This window comes from Crocuta crocuta, unplaced genomic scaffold (assembly GCF_008692635.1).
Source record: "Crocuta crocuta isolate KB4526 unplaced genomic scaffold, BGI_CrCroc_1.0 scaffold88, whole genome shotgun sequence".
Classification (NCBI taxonomy): Eukaryota; Metazoa; Chordata; class Mammalia; order Carnivora; family Hyaenidae; genus Crocuta; species Crocuta crocuta.
The window spans coordinates 664772-682944 of NW_027532420.1; the positions used below are offsets into that span (position 1 = coordinate 664772).

The 18173-nt window shown below is 41.5% G+C and overlaps 1 protein-coding gene across 2 annotated transcripts in view; it reads left to right on the forward strand.

Annotated features, from left to right (window-relative positions):
- WDR17 (WD repeat domain 17) overlaps positions 1-18173 on the forward strand; it is a 77998-nt gene that overhangs the window by 59031 nt on the left and 794 nt on the right. The window contains exons 19-29 of one of the 2 annotated variants that reach the window (XM_077779064.1): positions 1511-1643; positions 1975-2066; positions 3128-3227; positions 4033-4172; positions 6791-6811; positions 9013-9124; positions 10368-10509; positions 10994-11096; positions 12038-12139; positions 15964-16062; positions 16382-16565. In XM_077779064.1, the coding sequence (XP_077635190.1) occupies positions 1511-1643; positions 1975-2066; positions 3128-3227; positions 4033-4172; positions 6791-6811; positions 9013-9124; positions 10368-10509; positions 10994-11096; positions 12038-12139; positions 15964-16062; positions 16382-16565 (1228 nt within the window). The remainder of the gene's footprint in view (positions 1-1510; positions 1644-1974; positions 2067-3127; positions 3228-4032; positions 4173-6790; positions 6812-9012; positions 9125-10367; positions 10510-10993; positions 11097-12037; positions 12140-15963; positions 16063-16381; positions 16566-18173) is intronic. The other variant, XM_077779063.1, reaches the window with a different exon arrangement.

An 18173-nucleotide genomic window follows, 5' to 3' on the forward strand; every position in this document is an offset into this window, starting at 1 on the left:
CCTGGCACCTTTTTTACCCAACATTAAGTGCATCCACAGGCTGGCTGTGGGCTCCCTGCCTTAAGTTCTAAGAATCCCAAATCGTTCCAAGTTCCTGCACTCTCAGCACACCCTTGTGAATGTTATCCCTCCCCCTGAAACCTTTAATGAAGTCATGTCAGCAGACGATGTTTCTTTTACAAAACAGTTGTGTTTCAACCTCAGCAAAAACCATTTCATGTATTTTTGGAAACCAGCACCTGACTCTCTCAGCTCCTTGATTAATGTTGTGGCCAGAAAATGGTCTCCCCACAACTCCTAAGTGTATGTTGTGAAGATTCAGCCATTCAGGGATGGACCATTTCTCAGCCCTAGTTCCTTAGGAGGGAATATTATTCCTGTAACAAGAAAATCAGTGTCATAATTGTTAAAAACACATTGTTGGGGAGAATTCCAGTGACCCTATAAACTGGAGACGGTTAACAGTGAGCTGGGCAAACAGAAACCGCCTATTACACCTCCCCAAAGATTGGAAATTGAAATGTAGTTTAATGCAAATGCCAGCATACATTAAGTATGCCAGATTAGTGTTCTTTTTTAATTTTATTCATAGATTTTGAGACAGAAAAAGCATGAGCCAGGGAGAGGCAGAGACAGAGGGAGAGAGAGAATCCCAAGCAGGCTCTGCAGTGTTAACACAGAGCCCGATGCAGGGCTGAAGTCACAAAACTGCGAGATCATAACCTGAGCTGAAATCAAGTCCTGCACTTAACCGACTGAGCCACCCAGTCACCCCCAGATTAGCTTTCAACAGATTAAGAGTTGAATTAATTTGGTTTGTCATTGGGAAACTATTTGAGACTTATTTAAGAAAAGAGAAACACAGACAGTATACGGAGAGACAAAGGCAGACACAAGTATATTCTTCATAATCTCCAAGATCAGGATCCTATTTTCCCCTCATATCAGGAACTTTTTTTTTTTTTAAACTACCTTGCTTGGGTGCTCACAGTATTCTATATTTTATTATCAGTATTTATACTCTTCTCTTTTTTAATGATTTTAAGCTACTTGCATTTAGAGGGTCTCCATTCATTGTGCATTATGCTCCCTAAAACATTTAAAATTCTACTGTCTTTAATGCAGTAGACATGCACATATTTATTAATCCAATTGAAAGTAGATATCCCATCGCACATAGTTTACAACTTATTTTCAGAAAATGTACTGCTTACTTTAATAGATAGCTATGTTCATTTTAAGACCAAAATGTTCAGTGCTTTTAAAATATATGTAAAGTTTTTTTAAGAGAAAACAGTATCCTATTTATATTACAGATAACTTTTGTTTGTCTTCCATATCTGATTTGATTATAAAATCTAAAACTTTTAGAAGTGATATGCAAAAGGGTTTTAGGAAATCTACCACGTATTTTGGATATTTGACTGCTTTAGATATTTCAAAAATCTGAGTCCAACTTAGAACCTTGAAATTAGAGTATTATAAAAAAAAATTGTTCTTATTTTATTAGGAGAGCTGATCAATTGATCCAGGAAGATAAGGATGATGTCATTCCATACTGCATCGCCACTGGAGATGTGAAAAAATTAGTGAATTTTTTTATGTCACGAGGTCAGCTTAAGGAAGCCCTGCTTGTTGCACAGGTACAAGTACATGATCACACAGGTACAGGTACATGACCACACAGATACAGGTACATAACCGCACAGGTACAGGTACATGACCGCACAGGTACAGGTACATGGTCGCACAGGTACAGGTACATGACCACACAGGTACAGGTACATGGTCGCACAGGTACGGTACATGATCGCACAGGTACAGGTACATGGTCACACAGGTACAGGTACATGACCGCACAGATCAAACCCATACTGTTAGAGGGTCAACTGACTTGGATCAGAATAATATTTAGAAACTGGGTAACTGTCAATAATTAGCTAAAAATTAATTAAAAATTTTATTAAATTCCAGGCTGCTTGTGAGGGAAACATGCAGGCCTTACATGTTTCCACACCTAAAGGATCTTCATGTTCTGATGCTACCTACAAGGAAGACTTTCATGAGTGAGTGCTTTATCCTTTGTGCGGGATCAATATTGTAACGGTTGGCTTCCCTTTAGGCTGTTTTAAGACCCATGTGCTTCACTCTTCTCCGTGTACAGGGGGCTGGGTTTCTCCCCTTGCTTCTGGCCACAACCCTGCTCCATCCCGACCCCTCCCTGGGTGAACAGGGCAGTGTCAGCCACCAGGTGAGCCCTGCACGCCTTTTGTGTCTCTTTCAGAGAGGCAGTGTGCATTTCAGTAGAGAGATTGCAGAGAAAGCACCAGAATACTTGGAAGCACCAACCTTGTTTAGGGAGGAGAGGCAGTGAAAATAAAGTGGGCTCTTGATTAATGTTTCACTGTGAAGTCAGTGTGGGTAACATCACAGTCACGTTGTTCATAATCCCAAAACACCAGAATTAGCGCTGGGAATAAAATTTAGGCTCCTTTTAAAGAAGTCCAAATACAAATTTTTTTGAAAGAAATGGAAGTTAGAATATTCTTTTTGACCTTTTTGAAAACTAATAATCTACTTCCCTGTGCCTTATCTATTGCCTTCTATTACTGGTCTAAAAAATTGGATATTTAAACTTTTAGGATGCTTTTGAAGAACAAAGAGTCATAAAACGTTAAGCACATAATGCGTTGGGACCAACATACTCCTTCCTGGTTCTTTGCTACTATTCTCTGCCATTTCTAAACTCAGTATTTTAAAAATCTAACATACACTACCCATATTGTGGTCACCATCTAAATCTTGGAAAATTTCAGTCCAACCTGTAATTCTTCTGCAGTTAACTGTCCCTATAGCTGAGTTGTAAATTATTCAGTGTAGGTTGGTAAATTTTGAAAATAAGGCTTGTATTCTGACATTCGGGGTGGGGACTGCATATATATTAGTTTGTCTGCTGAGAAAACCTACTTTCCTGATTTTTCTTTCCCTAAGATCAGACTATATGCCTGAATCAAGATACCAAATTAAATCCTATGTGATCCCTTAATAAGCTTATTGTAAAAGGGCTTGAGTTCATTTATGATGGAATCCTTCTGTTTGTATAGACTACATACTCTTTCTTTTCTAGACTCCTGCGCAAAGTCAGTGAGGAACTAGCGGAGTGGTATTTTCAGGACGGCCGCGCAGTGTTAGCTGCATGTTGTCAGCTCGCAGTAGATAATACTGAGGTACATTTCACATTGGTTTATGTAAATGCAAAGCTCTTAAGATGCGTCACGGTGTTTGAGTGGAAAAAATACGGCAACTTCTGTGCGAGATCTGATTTTGCCTGAGCTCCCATGCCTCGTAAGTGCACATAAACTCTACAGACTGTGAAATCTTTTTTCAATTCATTTTTATCACAAGATACATATTTATAGCAACCTTACTTTTTAATATTTCATCCAATATGAGAAGAAGTAGTGTGATAAAGGGAAAAATCTTGGGGACTCAGAATACTTGACTTTTGAAAGCACTTATTTTTAAGTATACATTAGTGTAATCTTCATAAGTGATGTTTTTAAGGTATTTTCCATTTGATCCTCTAATCTAAGAAGAAAAATGTATAGTAAGAAGGATTCTTTTGCATGTATCCTTAGATATAGTAGATTTAGGGGATCATTGATAATCATTGCACACTATTGATGAAGCTTTTAAGACTCACCATTGTTTTCTGATAGAGGTATTGAAGGACATGTTGAGGATGTCACAGTCACACTGTTATTAATTAATTACAGAACTGTTACCGAGGGTTCTAAACTTAAGTTCTGACCTCAAAAAGATTCCCTGTATGTCCTTTTGTCAGATAAGCTTTTCTATCTGGAAATTGCATTTATACTTACATAAGTACGCTATAGGAATACTACATTCAATATTTTTAAGAATCATTGATTATAGGTTAATACGACTCCATCTGCTTTATGAGCTGGGTGCGGATAGATGATCCAATCCAGCATCTCTGAAACTGAAGGGATTGTTTTCTTGTTGAGCAAGCTTGCTATGGCATACCTGATTCGTGGCAACGAACTGGAGCTGGCCGTCAGTGTGGGCACAGTGCTCGGAGAGCCTGCTGCACCCACAACCCACTATGCCCTGGAATTGCTGGCGAGAAAGTGCATGATGATTCCAACATGGTAAGAATTGCCAAGTTTGGAGAATAATTTTATAGCAATGGAATACATTTTTAAAATATTTTAGGTTGCGTTTGATGTGTTTTGAGAGAATATAGCATCTCCTTTAAAAATTTTTAAATTTAATTTTATTTCTTAATATTTATTTATTTTTGAGAGAGAGGGAGAAAGGGAGAGAGAATCCCAAGCAGGCTACAAGCTGTCAACACACAGCCCAAAGTGGGGCTTGAACTCACAAGCCATGAGATCATGACCTGAGCTGAAACCAAGAGTCAGACTCAACAGACTGAGCCACCCAGGCACCTAGCATCTCCTTATTTTTAAATACAAGAAAGATTGTGGGAGGAAACAGGGCTGTGACAGTGAAGTGATAGTGGGAACTGCTCGGTTTAGAGTGAAACCTACCGTGACCCATTCTGAAGCAGACCACTCATAACTCGAGGTCACTTCTAGCGCCCACATCATCATGAGTAAATGTGCACTGCTTAAGATAAGCAGAACCACGCATTCCCACATTTCAAATTCTGCATATCTACACTCACTCTTGTCAGGCCTTGTGTCTTAGTTTAAGATTTGGAAAATAAGGTCACTTTTTTAATGGACCATAATATTGTGGTTTAGCAGGAGACTGGGAATAGGCCATTTCCCCAGATGTGGGCAGTCCTCTAGGACATAGACCCTGGAAAGTCCCTGGGGTGACCTGGGAGTTCAGGTACAAGCAGTTCTCACACAGGGCTGCAGAGCCCTGCTCTTCGGGCAGATAGTCCTTCATTAAGGAGGCACCTTTAGCAAAGATATGAGGCTGACACTCAAGAGATGTTCATTGAATAAAGATGATTTTAGACTTTGATCTTCTCTTTCCCCAAAGCACTTACTACCTTAAGGAGTTTTTTTGTTTTTTTTTAATGCTTTTATTTATTTCTGAGAGAGAGAGAGAGAGACAGCGTGAGCAGGGGAGGGTCAGAGAGCGAGGGAGACACAGAGTCTGAAACAGGCTCCAGGCTCTGAGCTAGCTGTCAGCACAGAGCCCGACGCGGGGCTCGAACCCACAAACCGGGAGATCATGACCTGATCCGAAGTCGGATGCTTAACGGACTGAGCCACCCAGGTGCCCCTACCTTAAGGAGTTTCTAAATAAACTTGTTTATCGGGCCTTTCACCTCTTTCCATTGCACGCCCTGTGTGCACACTCACACACTCACACACTTATAAGATGGAGCTCTTCGGATTCTACTGTTGAATTCTACAGACAATAGTAACATTAAGAATAATGACAGCTAAGTAACCCCTCTGCACTGCTTGCTGTGTGCCAAGCTCTGTGTTAAGCACTTTACATGTCATGAGTCACTACATACTACACGATAGGTAGTGGTTTGCCTCTGGTCTCAGTAAGTGGTGGAGCCAAGATTCAAGGTTCTAGAAACTGGCTCCGAAGCTTGTAGCTAAGCAGCTACTGTCTTTGTCAATTCAGGCTGCTGTAACAAAGTGTCACTGACTGGGTGGCTTATAAGTGACAGAAATGTGTTTCTCACAGTTCTGGAGGCTGAGAAGTCTAAGATCAAGGTGCTGGCAGATTTGGCATCTGATGGGAGCCGGCTTCCTGGCTGTGCTCCCGTGCGGAAGGGGCGAGCTCGCTCTTGGTGGCCTCTTTCACAAGGCACTAATGTCCTTCATGAGGCCCTCAGGACCTAATCCCTCCCAAAGGCCCCACTTCCAAACACCATTGACTTGGGGACTAGGTTTCAATATGTGAACTTGGGGAGCAACACAGGCCTCCAGCCTCTGCCGCCTCCTCAGTGTGTGGCCAGCTCCGAAACAGCAGCACTTCTGTTTCCCCTTCTTCCTGGATCTGGGGGCTATGCAGGGAATCAGGAATCTCAGAGTTTTGATAATTTTTTCCCGTGTCTTACAACCACATAAGAGCTCCCTCCCCCACCCCAAATGTGGCGGCACCCCACCATCGGCCTCAGACTTACATGTGTTTAATGCCCACCATTCACACAGGTTTCCCTGTGAGTACCCAGGCTTCCTCTGCCAGGATCGGTAGTGGCCGGTGACACACCATGACTTGCCTCAGACCTGTCCCACAGCGTGGGTTTAACATAGACTGTGTGTTACAAAGGTGACGGGCTCCATGCTAGAGGCCATCATGTAATCTAAATAAAATGTGGTTGAGGTTTTTGTTTTTGTTTTTTTAGGTAAAGGTAAAAAGTAGCAAAGCAAATAGAAATTAAATTGAGGTGAGGTGTAAAAATCTTTCAACTGGCTACATGTCTCAGTTGCTCTTTAACTTAAGACAAACTTGTATTTCGTTGTTATTGCCCCTAAGAAGCTTCCTTTATATATCCATAGATATATGTGCACCAGAAACTTGGATAAAGTTCAAATTCTGAAATACATAATGCTCCTCAGGTTTATTTCCAGGGTAAATCCATGATTCTCGTGGTTATTCATAGGGCTCCAAAAGTTTAAATAAAAACATAGTTGCATAATTTCAAGGGAATGTTCATAATTTTGTAAGCCAAGTGCTATTCCCTATTTTACATTTACTGGTAAAAGTCTCCTTCTCGGTTCTCGTTGCGTATACATGGTATTCATATTTAAAATCATTTTCTTTCTAGCTTTCCATCTGTTGGATACAGGTATTATCTAGTTTTATAAAAACATGTAATAAAAATTTTCCAATTTTATTTCAGTTTTAGAATATTAACTCTATAGTAAGAAATTATTACTGGTTTTTAGTTCATTGTTTTACAGAATGATAGCTCATTTATAGAATTTATAACATATAAAACCTAACTACAAAGTGATAAGAACACTCCTGTAGCATAGGTACAAAACCAGTCACGATTTTATACTTAAAACTTGTGTCATAAATGAACTGTGACTTTCTGCAATACAAAAAAGTAGTCACTAACTCAGCTAAGCAAATGAAAATACCTGTTCTAGTAGTGAAATTCAAGAGTTGAGATTATTTGGTAGAACTGTATCATTTTATATATATATATTTTATATATATATATACATTTTTAATATATGTGTATATATATACATTTTATATGTGTGTGTGTGTGTGTGTGTGTATATATATATATATTTTCCCCAAATGGTATATGGAAGTTTCAGTAAAAGGTAAGTTACACTAAAAGGTGAATAAAATTAGCCAGCATTGCCACAACTTTCAGTGTATCCGGATATAATCCTACAGCCAAGAAGGTCAGACTTTTGTCTGTAGTTCATACAAGTTTGAATAGAATTTACACGTCTAGTTTATGCACTATAAAAGCAAACGTTAATTTCTGTATTCTCATGGACATTATTGAACACTGCTATTAAATATTGGTATCAGAAAACATACTCATTGAAACTTCTTAGCAAGAGCAGATGGATTACCCTAATTTGAGACTTGTAAAAACACTCAGATTTACCTGTTCAGTGATGATAGAATATCTGGCGCACATAAGTTGTCTCTGTTCCTGTTCTTTGCTCACTAGATTCTTGATTACACACCTCTTAATGTTTTAAAAATAATTTATTCACCTAAATGACCAATGCACATTTTACTGAAGATGAAGGAAGGTGTTACTCTCTGAAGTCCACCCCTTCAGATATTCACATTTGAAGTATTGCCTCTTCTCAAGTTATGCTGAATGTGTTATATATCACTTTCTTGAAATTGAATAATAACATCTTGAATCGTTAAAAATTAGTGTTTCCTCAGTTGTGCAACTATATGCCCAAAAACCCTTTACCTAATGATTTTTAAAGAGGTTATTATACACAATGTTTTTAATATCAAGCTGTTAACTCCATATGACACTTTAATATACCTTCTTTTTAATTCTTTTTTAGTTTTTTAATTATTTTTATTTTAGAGAGAGAGTGTGAAGGGGAGTGAGGATTAGCTGGGGAGGGGCAGAGGGAGAGAGAGAGAATCTTAAGCAGGCTCCCTGCTAGTGTGGAGCCCAACACGGGGCTTGACATGGAGCTTGATCCCACACCTCTGGGATCATGACTTGAGCTGAAATCAGGAGTCAGGTGCTCAACCAACTGAGCCATCCAAGCATCCCTAAAATACCTTATTTTTAAGTGATGTATCCCATTTATTGAATTTTTTTAATGTAAATCAGAAAACTGCTTTACTATCTTTGGTTTCCATATAACATTTAAGAGAGATGCAGAACACCTGAAATTCTAAACGTAAATATCTAAGTATTGGTTTTTTTTTTTTTTAACATTTATTCATTTTTGAGAGACAGAGACAGGGTATGTGCAGGAGAGGAGCAGAGAGAGAGAGGGAGGCACAGAATCTGAAGCAGCTCCAGGCGCTGAGCTGTCAGCACAGAGCCTGACGTGGGGCTCATTCTCACAGACCATGAGATCATGACCTGAACTGAAGACGGATGCGCCCCAGTATTCTATTGGTTTCAACGGGCGGGTTAATCCAGCCGTGGTTGCCAACCGTGAGAAAAGCTGATTAGAAGTAGCTTTAACAAAGCTTGCTTCGTAATTCACTCCGAAGAACATATCTAATACTGCTTAGTTTGGCTAGAGAATTATTCTGTAATAACAAAGTTTATTGTAAATATATACAGATTTTGTTAAGATTTTTAAAAACTTATAGAGGTTTCATAATACATTTCTCCTTCATGCCCTTTGGTTTTTCTGTCCTCTGCGTTTGGAGGACTTTCATAATTAAGTAGGAAATTAGTATTGTTTGTGTAAGTGTGTAAGTAGTAAATCAAGGGAGGTGTTAGAGTTTTCTTCATTTGAAATAGTTCTAAATGTTATTTTTAGATTTTTTTCCTTGTTGAATCAGTTTTCCCTTTTGTTATGTGCATAGGAATTTGGCAGCCGACCTCCTCCTGATGACTCCTGATAATGAACTTCAGTTAGTTAAACTCTGTGCTTTCTATCCAGGGTGTACCGAAGAGATAAACGATCTTCACGAGAAGGTATTCTAAGGGTATTACATACTCTAGTTTGGAATGCAGTGCTAGGATTTAACTAATTTTAGGTTCAGGCAAATGAAGATTCAGGCAGAGAAACATATGATCCCTTGCGAACCCTTTTATAAATATAACAGAAATGATAACAGTAAGTGACATTGGTTGAGCTTCTCTGTGCTTGAAACAGTCCTGAATTTTCACATATATTTGTATTTTACCGAATTCCCATGAAACCCTGGAAAAGCAAGGCACGTTTTTCCTGTTTTACAGAGAAAGTGAGCTTGGGGAAGGTAAGGGACTGCCCCTAATTAAAGGCGGAGTGTGGACTTGAGCTTCAGCATGTCTGACTCCACCTCCCAGCCTGTCCCACTCTGCCCCTCTGCACCTTAAGGGCCATATTTAAAAATAGGCGGCTTAGGATCTTTAAAAGAGTTAAGTAGTGCTCTGCGTTATCCAGCAATGAAATTTCCTGGGCTCAAAGTCTGCATTTTGTGGCATTTCAGAATGTCACATCTAAAAACTCTGAGCGCTTGTAACACGTTTTGCCTTTCGACTTGAGATTAAGTTGCTCTGTCTCACAGTCCGAGTGAAATTAAACTCCACAGTCTGTGAGACATGTCAGCGTATATCTTTTATGTTTTCTGCCTTTAATGTAGTTTCTGACCGTGGTCAGTATATTCTGAAATAACAAAGCTTAGCATTTTTTTTCTTTAAAAAAAATTTTTTTAATGTTTATTTCATTTATTTCTGAGAAAGAGATAGCATGAGCAGGGGAGGGTCAGAGAGAGAGAGGGAGGCACAGAATCTGAAACAGGCTCCAGGCTCTGAGCTGGCTGTCAGCACAGAGCCTGATATGGGGCTCGAACCCACAAACCGTATGATCATGACCTGAGCCGAAGTCGGACACCCAACCAACTGAGCCACCCAGGTGCCCCAGCATTTTATTTTCCTAAGTTACATGTGTGGATACTAATTCCAGTATCACAGTCAGGATACTTTACTTGCCCCTCTTCTATTAAGTATTTGTGTGATGGAAAACTACCAATGCACTAGGTAATACCTTATTTATTGTTAGTTGATCCTAAAGGTATTTTCATAAATGTATGCTTTTAATACAGATTATTTCGCTGACATCTGTCTTGAGCAGCTTTAATAGGAACGCCTAGTAGGCATATTGGAAATACTTAGTACTGCTGCTGCATGTGTCCCTCTAAGTTTCAGTAATGTCACTAAACCAATTACTTTTCAGTGTAAGCTCCCCGCAGTAGAGGAATGTATGCAATTAGCCGAGGCTGCCTATGCGGATGGCAATATATTTGATGCTGTGAAGTATTACTTGTTAAGTCAAGAGCCTGAAAAAGCCCTTCCTGTTGGTATTGACTTCGTCAAAGGTAAGTCTCTAGTTGGTAGTATCATCTAAAATCTACTCACTGATTTGATCCTTTCGTGAATAGTGACAAGCAGCCTTAAAATCAAGCAGCAGCCATCCTAAATTTAAAAAGGAAGAGGAGGGTCTGGGTGGCTCAGTTGGTTAAGTGTACAACTGTGGTCCAAGTCATGATCTCACGATTCATGAATTCGAGCCCCACATCGGGCTCTGTGCTGACAGCTCAGAGCCTGGAGCCTGTGTCAGATTCTGTGTCTCCCTCTCTCTCTGATCCTCCCCTGCTCACGCTCTGTCTCTCTCTGCCTCTCAAAATTAAATGAACATTAAAAAAATTGTTTTAAAAAGGAAGAGATTGCTGTTTGTATGCTCTGGGGACACGTGGTCCAGAGAGGATGGCCAGAAGAGAATTACGTAAGTTAAATATGGGATGAACATGTTTATTTAATACTATTATTTAGATAATCTCTTATTTGGTTTTATTTTGCCAGAATACATCACTAGTTCAGATTGGACATTGGATACCATTTACCCCATTCTTGACCTATTGAGTTATATCCGAACTGAAAAATTAGTCTTGCATACATGTACTAAGTAAGTGCTTTTTCTCCAAACCATATAAATGAACCTATGTAATGCTTTAAACTGGTTATATTGATTTTTGAGTTCAGATCAAGAAATAAGATCATCTTTTATAGGGAGGTCCCCTTGTAGAAAAATTACATTTATATTTGCTACTAAAAAACAACACCACAGAGGTCAATTTGAAATGGAAAACATAAATCCTAGGTCCTATTTACTAACACCTAGAGTGTGTCTATTTATTTATGTGCCCACAGACACACACAGAGACACACACGCACACGCACACACCTGGTTCAAATAGGGCTAATTCAAAGCTTTAGGGTGGTCTTAGGCCCGAAGTCTTCAAGAAGCTGATGGTCCTCTCTATTAAATAGCCACTGTGCGGCAAGCATGCTCCAGGAGGGGAAAGTGAAGGTGCTCGAGAGTGACAAATGGTACCGTCCCTGCATTCGGGTGTCACGTAAGGACACTGTTGTCCACACAATGAAAGTCCCCGGAGATGCTGTGTAGTCTGTACTGGAGACTTTGGGCTCTCATTGTTTTGATGGAAGTGCGGGGAGGGCGATGCCACAGGCTGGGAACGTCAGCCGCTCCCCAGCAGGGAATCACCAGGGTGTGCGCCACCGTCCTTCCCGCGAGGCTACCTAACATGCCAGGGATTCTGGAATCAGGCCTAAGGACTTATTAGAAACTTGCATGAAGAAACGGCCGAGAGATAGAGAAAAACAAGGAGTCCAGAGTTAAACATTACTTGTGCTGTAGCATAAATGTCTGAAAAGGAGTCAACTCATGAATAAAACATCTTCACATTGAGAAAGTTTTCTAAACATATTTTGCTATAAATGCCACCCATCAAAATATAGAGATAGAAGTACAGTAGCTGTATATGTGAACAGTGTTCTATACCTTAAGTTACGGAATTAAGAAAAAACACATATATTCTCTTTTAGAGCTCGCAATGAATTGCTCATACTCTGTGGTTATATTGGTGCACTGTTGGCCATCAGAAGACAGTACCAGAGCATCGTTCCAGCACTTTACGAGTACACGAGGTAAAAAGAATTTCTCTTCTGTTATGAAATGAGACACATTCCTTTCCCTGCGGTTTTCGTCCCTAAGTGTGTCCTACAAGTCACCAGATGCATACTGCGTGCGTCCACTTACTCATGCAGCGTGTACTTTACAAGAAAGCAGCAATCAGCTGTATGAGTTAGAAGGGAATAGGCTGTAAATAATCGAAATCCTAATTCTAGCTTAAATGCATGGGGTTTGTTGGTCTTCTGTCAACCCTTGGGGTCTCGCCGATCCAGGGCCGTTAGAGCTGCAGCTGGAGTCCATTGAGGACCCGAATTCTTTCCTTCTTCTGCCGCTGACCTCCCTGGTTCCCTTCCACTTGCTTGAGCTGCCTGCTGACGGGGTCCTGTGTATTATGCCTGCAGTCTAAGTGGGAAGGAGAGAAGGGACACAGGATGGGGACCCCAAAGGATGAAGCCGTTTGGCTCAGGAAGGAGGGGCCCCCTTGGCTCTTATGCTGGTATCCCATGGGCCAGATCTATGGAACTCAACTTTTAAAAGAAGAGGAAGGGGCGCCTGGGTGGCTGAGTCTGTTAAACATCGACTCTTGATCTTGGCTCAGGTCACAATGTCACAGTTTGTGGGTTTGAGCCCTGCGTCAGGCTCTGCACTGACAGTGTGGAGCCTGCTTGGGATTCTCTCCCTCCCTCTCTCTCTGTCCCTCCCCTGCTCTCCCTCTGTCTCTCTCTCTCAAAATATGTAAAAATAAACTTGAAAAATACATTTAAAAAAATAAAAAAGCAGAGGAAAAACAGTATTTTACCTTTCCGATCTCTACAGTTGGAAAAAGCAGAGTAAAGAGGAGTCACGAATCGTGGGTGCCTCACTGTTCCCTAGTTGGGGGTACCCTTCCTGCCAGACTCCTGTATTTCCTAACAGCTTGCTGAACATTAGCTATTATGCTTAAAACTTGTTATAATCAAAAAGGAAATCCAGAGCACCTTCCCCACACAGCATTTCCGGGTTGACCAGTTCGCTAAGCAGCAGAGTAGCTGACTCCTCATAGCGCTGAGTGCGTAGCAGGCAGTTTTTCTGAGCGCCCTGCATGTGGGCAGAGATGGAGAGAAACAGAGCTTTCTCTTTCCTTCTCTCCATTCCGGCCTCAGAGAAGGCCCTGCTTACACGTGGGGCCCCCACCTAGAGCAGACCGGGGAGCAGGGAGGCACTCAAGGAAGAATCCATTTCTGTGCAGGCCCCAGGCCCAAATGTGAAAGCAGCTCTTGGTAATATGGGAGCCACAGGAGGTACCCATGGAATTAAAATCTGTTTAGTGAAATGCATTCATTTATATATGACTTGGCTAATGAAAGTAAAGGGAGAGAAAACGGTCCCTTGAAATAAAGTCAGAAATAAAAGGAGGCTTTTGTGAGGCAGGAGAGATCGGGGAGAATGTTATCTGAGGGAAACCGCCGAGAAGGAGAAGCTTAAGGCCCTAACTGGAAAGCACTTCTTCCCTGATGATGGCGTAGCCCCCAGGCTTGTTCCCTTGACCCAATCCTGCGGTCTCTTCCCCTCCCCTGCTTTCCAGCTCCCTCTCCATCTTCCTCCGCTCCGCCCCCCTCGCCTCCTCAGTCCCTTAGAAACCTGTGTGTGGCTGCACCCGGCACCCCCTTGGCGGTCATCATGATGTCGCTGAGCCCTGGCTTCCACTCTGTGTGCTCACAGTGAACATCTTCCTGCTCAGATCTGCCGCTTCTCCTGTGTTCTCCCTTTCCTTCGACGGTGGCCTTCTGTTTCCGTCTCCCAGACTTTACTGCTCAGGGTCATGGGCGTCTTCTCCGACCTTAGTAAGGGTCTGCAGTCACCACACGGAAAACCCCCAGTGGCTCCCGCAGCAGCCCTGCATCTGCTCACCTGCTCTCTGCATCTTCGTCCTCTGCTGCCGGCCTGGCCCCACTGTGGCTCCGCCTCCCTGAAGCACTGCCCACCCTCATCACCCTCCAGGGCTCCCCAGGGTCCATCCCAGAGCTTCCAGATTCTAGTCTGACCCTAACGGTCTGCAGAAAGAGGGTTCTGACCGAGTCATCCATCTCAGCCTTCCCTGCGTTGGCCAAGCTGAATTCCTGGTGACCCTCATACATACGGAGCTTCTCCCCCACACACACTTTCTCAGTGTCCCATTTTCTCCTCACCCGGTAACCCTGCTTTACGAACAGCAGAGCGTCGAACAAGGCTGCCAGGTCAGGTCCCGTCAGGTGCCAAATTGTAGACACAGTGTTTGCGGAATTCATTTTGGAGCTCGCCACATTGTCAATACAAGTTTTAGCTTCGGTAACTTTTTTGGGGGTGTGCATCTGGGTGGCTCAGTCAAACATCTGACTCTTGATTTTGGCTCAGGTCATGATCTCCCCATTGGGAGACTGAGCCCCACTGGGCCTGAAGCCTGCTTGAGATTCTTTTTTTTTTTTTTTTAAATGTTTTTATTTATTTCTGAGAGAGAGAGAGAGACAGCATGAGCAGGGGAGGGTCAAAGAGAGGGTCAGACACAGAATCCGAAACAGACTCCAGGCTATGAGCTGGCTCTCAGCACAGAGCCCGACACAGGGCTCGAACCCACAAACCGTGAGATCATGACCTGAGCCGAAGTCAGACGCTTAAGTGACTGAGTCCCCAGGTGCCCCAAGCCTGCTTGAGATTCTTTCTCTCCCTCTTCCTCTGCCCTCCCCTTCTTCTCCTTCTTCCTCTCTCTCAAAAAGTGATGTTGAGTAATTTGGGGTTAAAGAAAATGGCAACTTACTGATTCGAGATAATATTACTACAGTGTTAGGCGAGCGTAGGGGGGATGTAGCCCTTCCCCCTCACCACATCTTACCACATCCCGGCAGAATGCTGGCAGTGAGAGGGAGTCACCATAAAATGTACGCTGTGTGATGGCTTCCTCGTACCCTTACTTCATCTCTCAGGTCTTACGTTGTTTCTTTCTCTCTCCCAAGCGGCTTTTGCTTTTAAATGTACCTTAACTAGTTCCTTGAAAAACACACTGAGTTTGTAACGTAGTATAGAAACTGGGACGAGTAATCCGTTGTCTGAGGCCTCCTAATTAACACCACGCATGCCTGTCGCCAGCTTTCCCGATGCTGGTGTGATGGGTCGCTGCTGCCGCTGTTTTCCTGCTTTTTCTCACATGTCTGGTCTCTCAAGAGCTGAAACGAGCGTGTCTGTTCCTTTCTGCTCATTGACATTCCACCCTAACCCTTCTCCCACTTGCTTTCTGACCCCTGATACTCACTTGTAATTCAGACGTGCTCCCCCACTGCCACCGTGTGTGGCCTCGTTCGGCGCTCTCGGCTGGTCTCTCCGGTCTCCGCGGTTTGTTTGGTCGTTCCTTTGTCCGTTTGTTTCCTTATTTATTAGTTTTACATTCTATTTTTTAAGTTTTTTTTAAAGTTTTTATTTAAATTCCAGTTGGTTCACATACAGTGTAATATTAGTTTCAGGCGTCCGTGTAGTGATTGAACACTTCATATATCCCCGGTGCTCCTCACAGCAAGTGCCCTCCTGAATCCCCATCACCCGTTTCCCGCACCCCCTCCCCCTCCCTTGATGGACCCATTTTCATCCGCTCACTCAGACTGTCTTCCAGCCAATAGTATTGACCATCTTTGACTTTCCAGGGAACTTAAAGGCCAGATATACAAATAATCATGCGTGCATGTGCACGTGCACACGCACACACACACACACGCATTCATGTATATACATGTGTTTTGTAATCTAAAATTGCAGTTATTTAAGGTTCATTTGCTTTTTTCATGTCTTAGTCTCAGATGTCAGATGTTAATTTCTTATTCTTCTGTTTCAGTCAGCTGTTAAAACGCCGGGCAGTATCAGTGCCTTTAAAAATTGAGCACCTTTCTGAGGAGCTGGATGCATGGAGAGCTTGCACACAGTCCATGAGCCGGTAAGTGAGGACAGTGTAAAAATCGGGATACAGAGGTATTAATATTATACACAAATCTGTGGACAGTGTGGCTTGGCTCACTATTAATCTTAGCCAAGAAATGAATCTTGGTTTGGTTAGCATATATTCAGTAATCACTTAAAATCCTGTTCTTTTCTGCCTTTTTAAAGTACTTCATTTTACTAGAAATTAAGTCTAAAGTTGATTTGTCATCATCTCTAATGGGGACTAAATAATCATCAGGGACTGTTTCTAATTTAAACCTGAATAATTCTGTGGTTCTACAAAAATGAAAATGTAATATCTGTTGAAAATATAGATCACCAGAAGAATCTCCATGCACACCCCCTTCTGAGTCACAAAGAATGGTTTATGCAACTCTACTAAACAGACTACAAGAAGAACCACTCAAAGGAATTGTTGGGCCAGATTATGTGACTGGATCCAATCTTCCCAGTCATTCAGATATTCACATCTCTTGTCTTACGGGATTAAAAATCCAGGTACAGCCTAAAGGCATAAATTGTTCATTATTTTCACTTGTTCAATTATTTTTTAAAAATATGGTCTTAAAATCAGCATAATCTGAATAAAAGTGAGTACCTATGAATAGGACCGATGACCACTGAGAAAATACTGCCCTTAATGCTCTATAGTTAGTATAAATGGTCATTTGTTCCTTAAAATAAATTCAGAGAGATGGTCATTGTATTATCATGAAAGCAATTCGTGTAGTAGGTGTACTTAGTAACAAATGTTTACAAATACATATAGATCATATCCTTAGGGAAATTAAATAAAGGAGACAGAGCAGCAATCAACATAATTATAAATTATAGCTCAATAGACTAAGATTAACTTTATATTCTCCACTTACGTTTTATAAACACAGAGACATGAAAAACTGGCAGGTGTATATTATTGATATGTTGTATATGCTCTTATAGTGACTTACCGAATTTTTCAGCAGTTATAGATTATTGGGATCCACCACGAGGGATGACCATTTCCTGAGGAAGGTTCCCTAACATACAGTCAGAAGTAATGATGGTGAATGATGCCAGAGCCTCCCGGTGTGACCCAGGGGTGCCGTTTTCTCCGGAAAATGGAGAGGCCTTCATCATCTCAGAGGCAGGGCCAGGTGTAGGTGTTCAGATGCAGTCAGCAAAGCTGAATCCATACAGAATGCAGATTGGAACTATGGTCTGGACTGAAAGAGCACCACCTCCCCGAAATGTTCACATTCTACTCAGTGGATTCTTAGATTCCTAATGGAATGTGACTAATTCCATTTCTCATACTGATATGCCAGGCCAGTGGGGACAGCTGCCTTTTGGGGATAACCACTTAAATAGCTTGCTGCTAACGTAAGCCCTAACCGTAGCTTGACTTGACGCTATAAACTAATCAAGTTTATATAAGTAGTATTTAACTAATATATTCCAAAATACAGAACACTTATGTGCATACTCCTTATCCACTTCTTATCCACTTTCTTTCAGAGATAAAGAATCAAAGCAGTAAATTCAGTAACTTATAATTAAGAGCAAAAACATCATGCAATAGTTAGAGTTTATCTTCAGTGCTAGTTGCTGCCCCCTCCCTGTGCCGTTTCTAGTACTTGATACCTTCAAGTTCTTCTTCTCCATCTGCAGTAGCTGGGCGACCCGACATATGCTGCCTGACCTCTCGGCACCCAAACCTGCATCAGGAAAAGACCTACTCATTACCTTACAGACACTGAAGTGCAAATGACTAATGTAGATGGGGTGCTCCCCTCTGGGATATTTCTGTTTTAACAGAAAATTGATGTTCTGATTGGAACTATGAAATTTCAAGTACCTAGGAGTAGGAAGCCATCCACTTCATGTGATGGGTTTTCCAGCGTCTAGAATAATTTACTAACAACAAGCTGTATCATGCAAAATTATGATAAAAAAACTAACTTTAGAACACAGAGACATAGGTTTTTATTCCATTTTGTGTTTTTTAAATCATGCTTTTCCTTCTGAGCACTGGGAGAAATAGATTGAAAGATTTTTTGGATTTGGTTCTTTAGAACTACCCTTGACATACAAAGTAACTGACATAACTAAATTATAAATATGCTA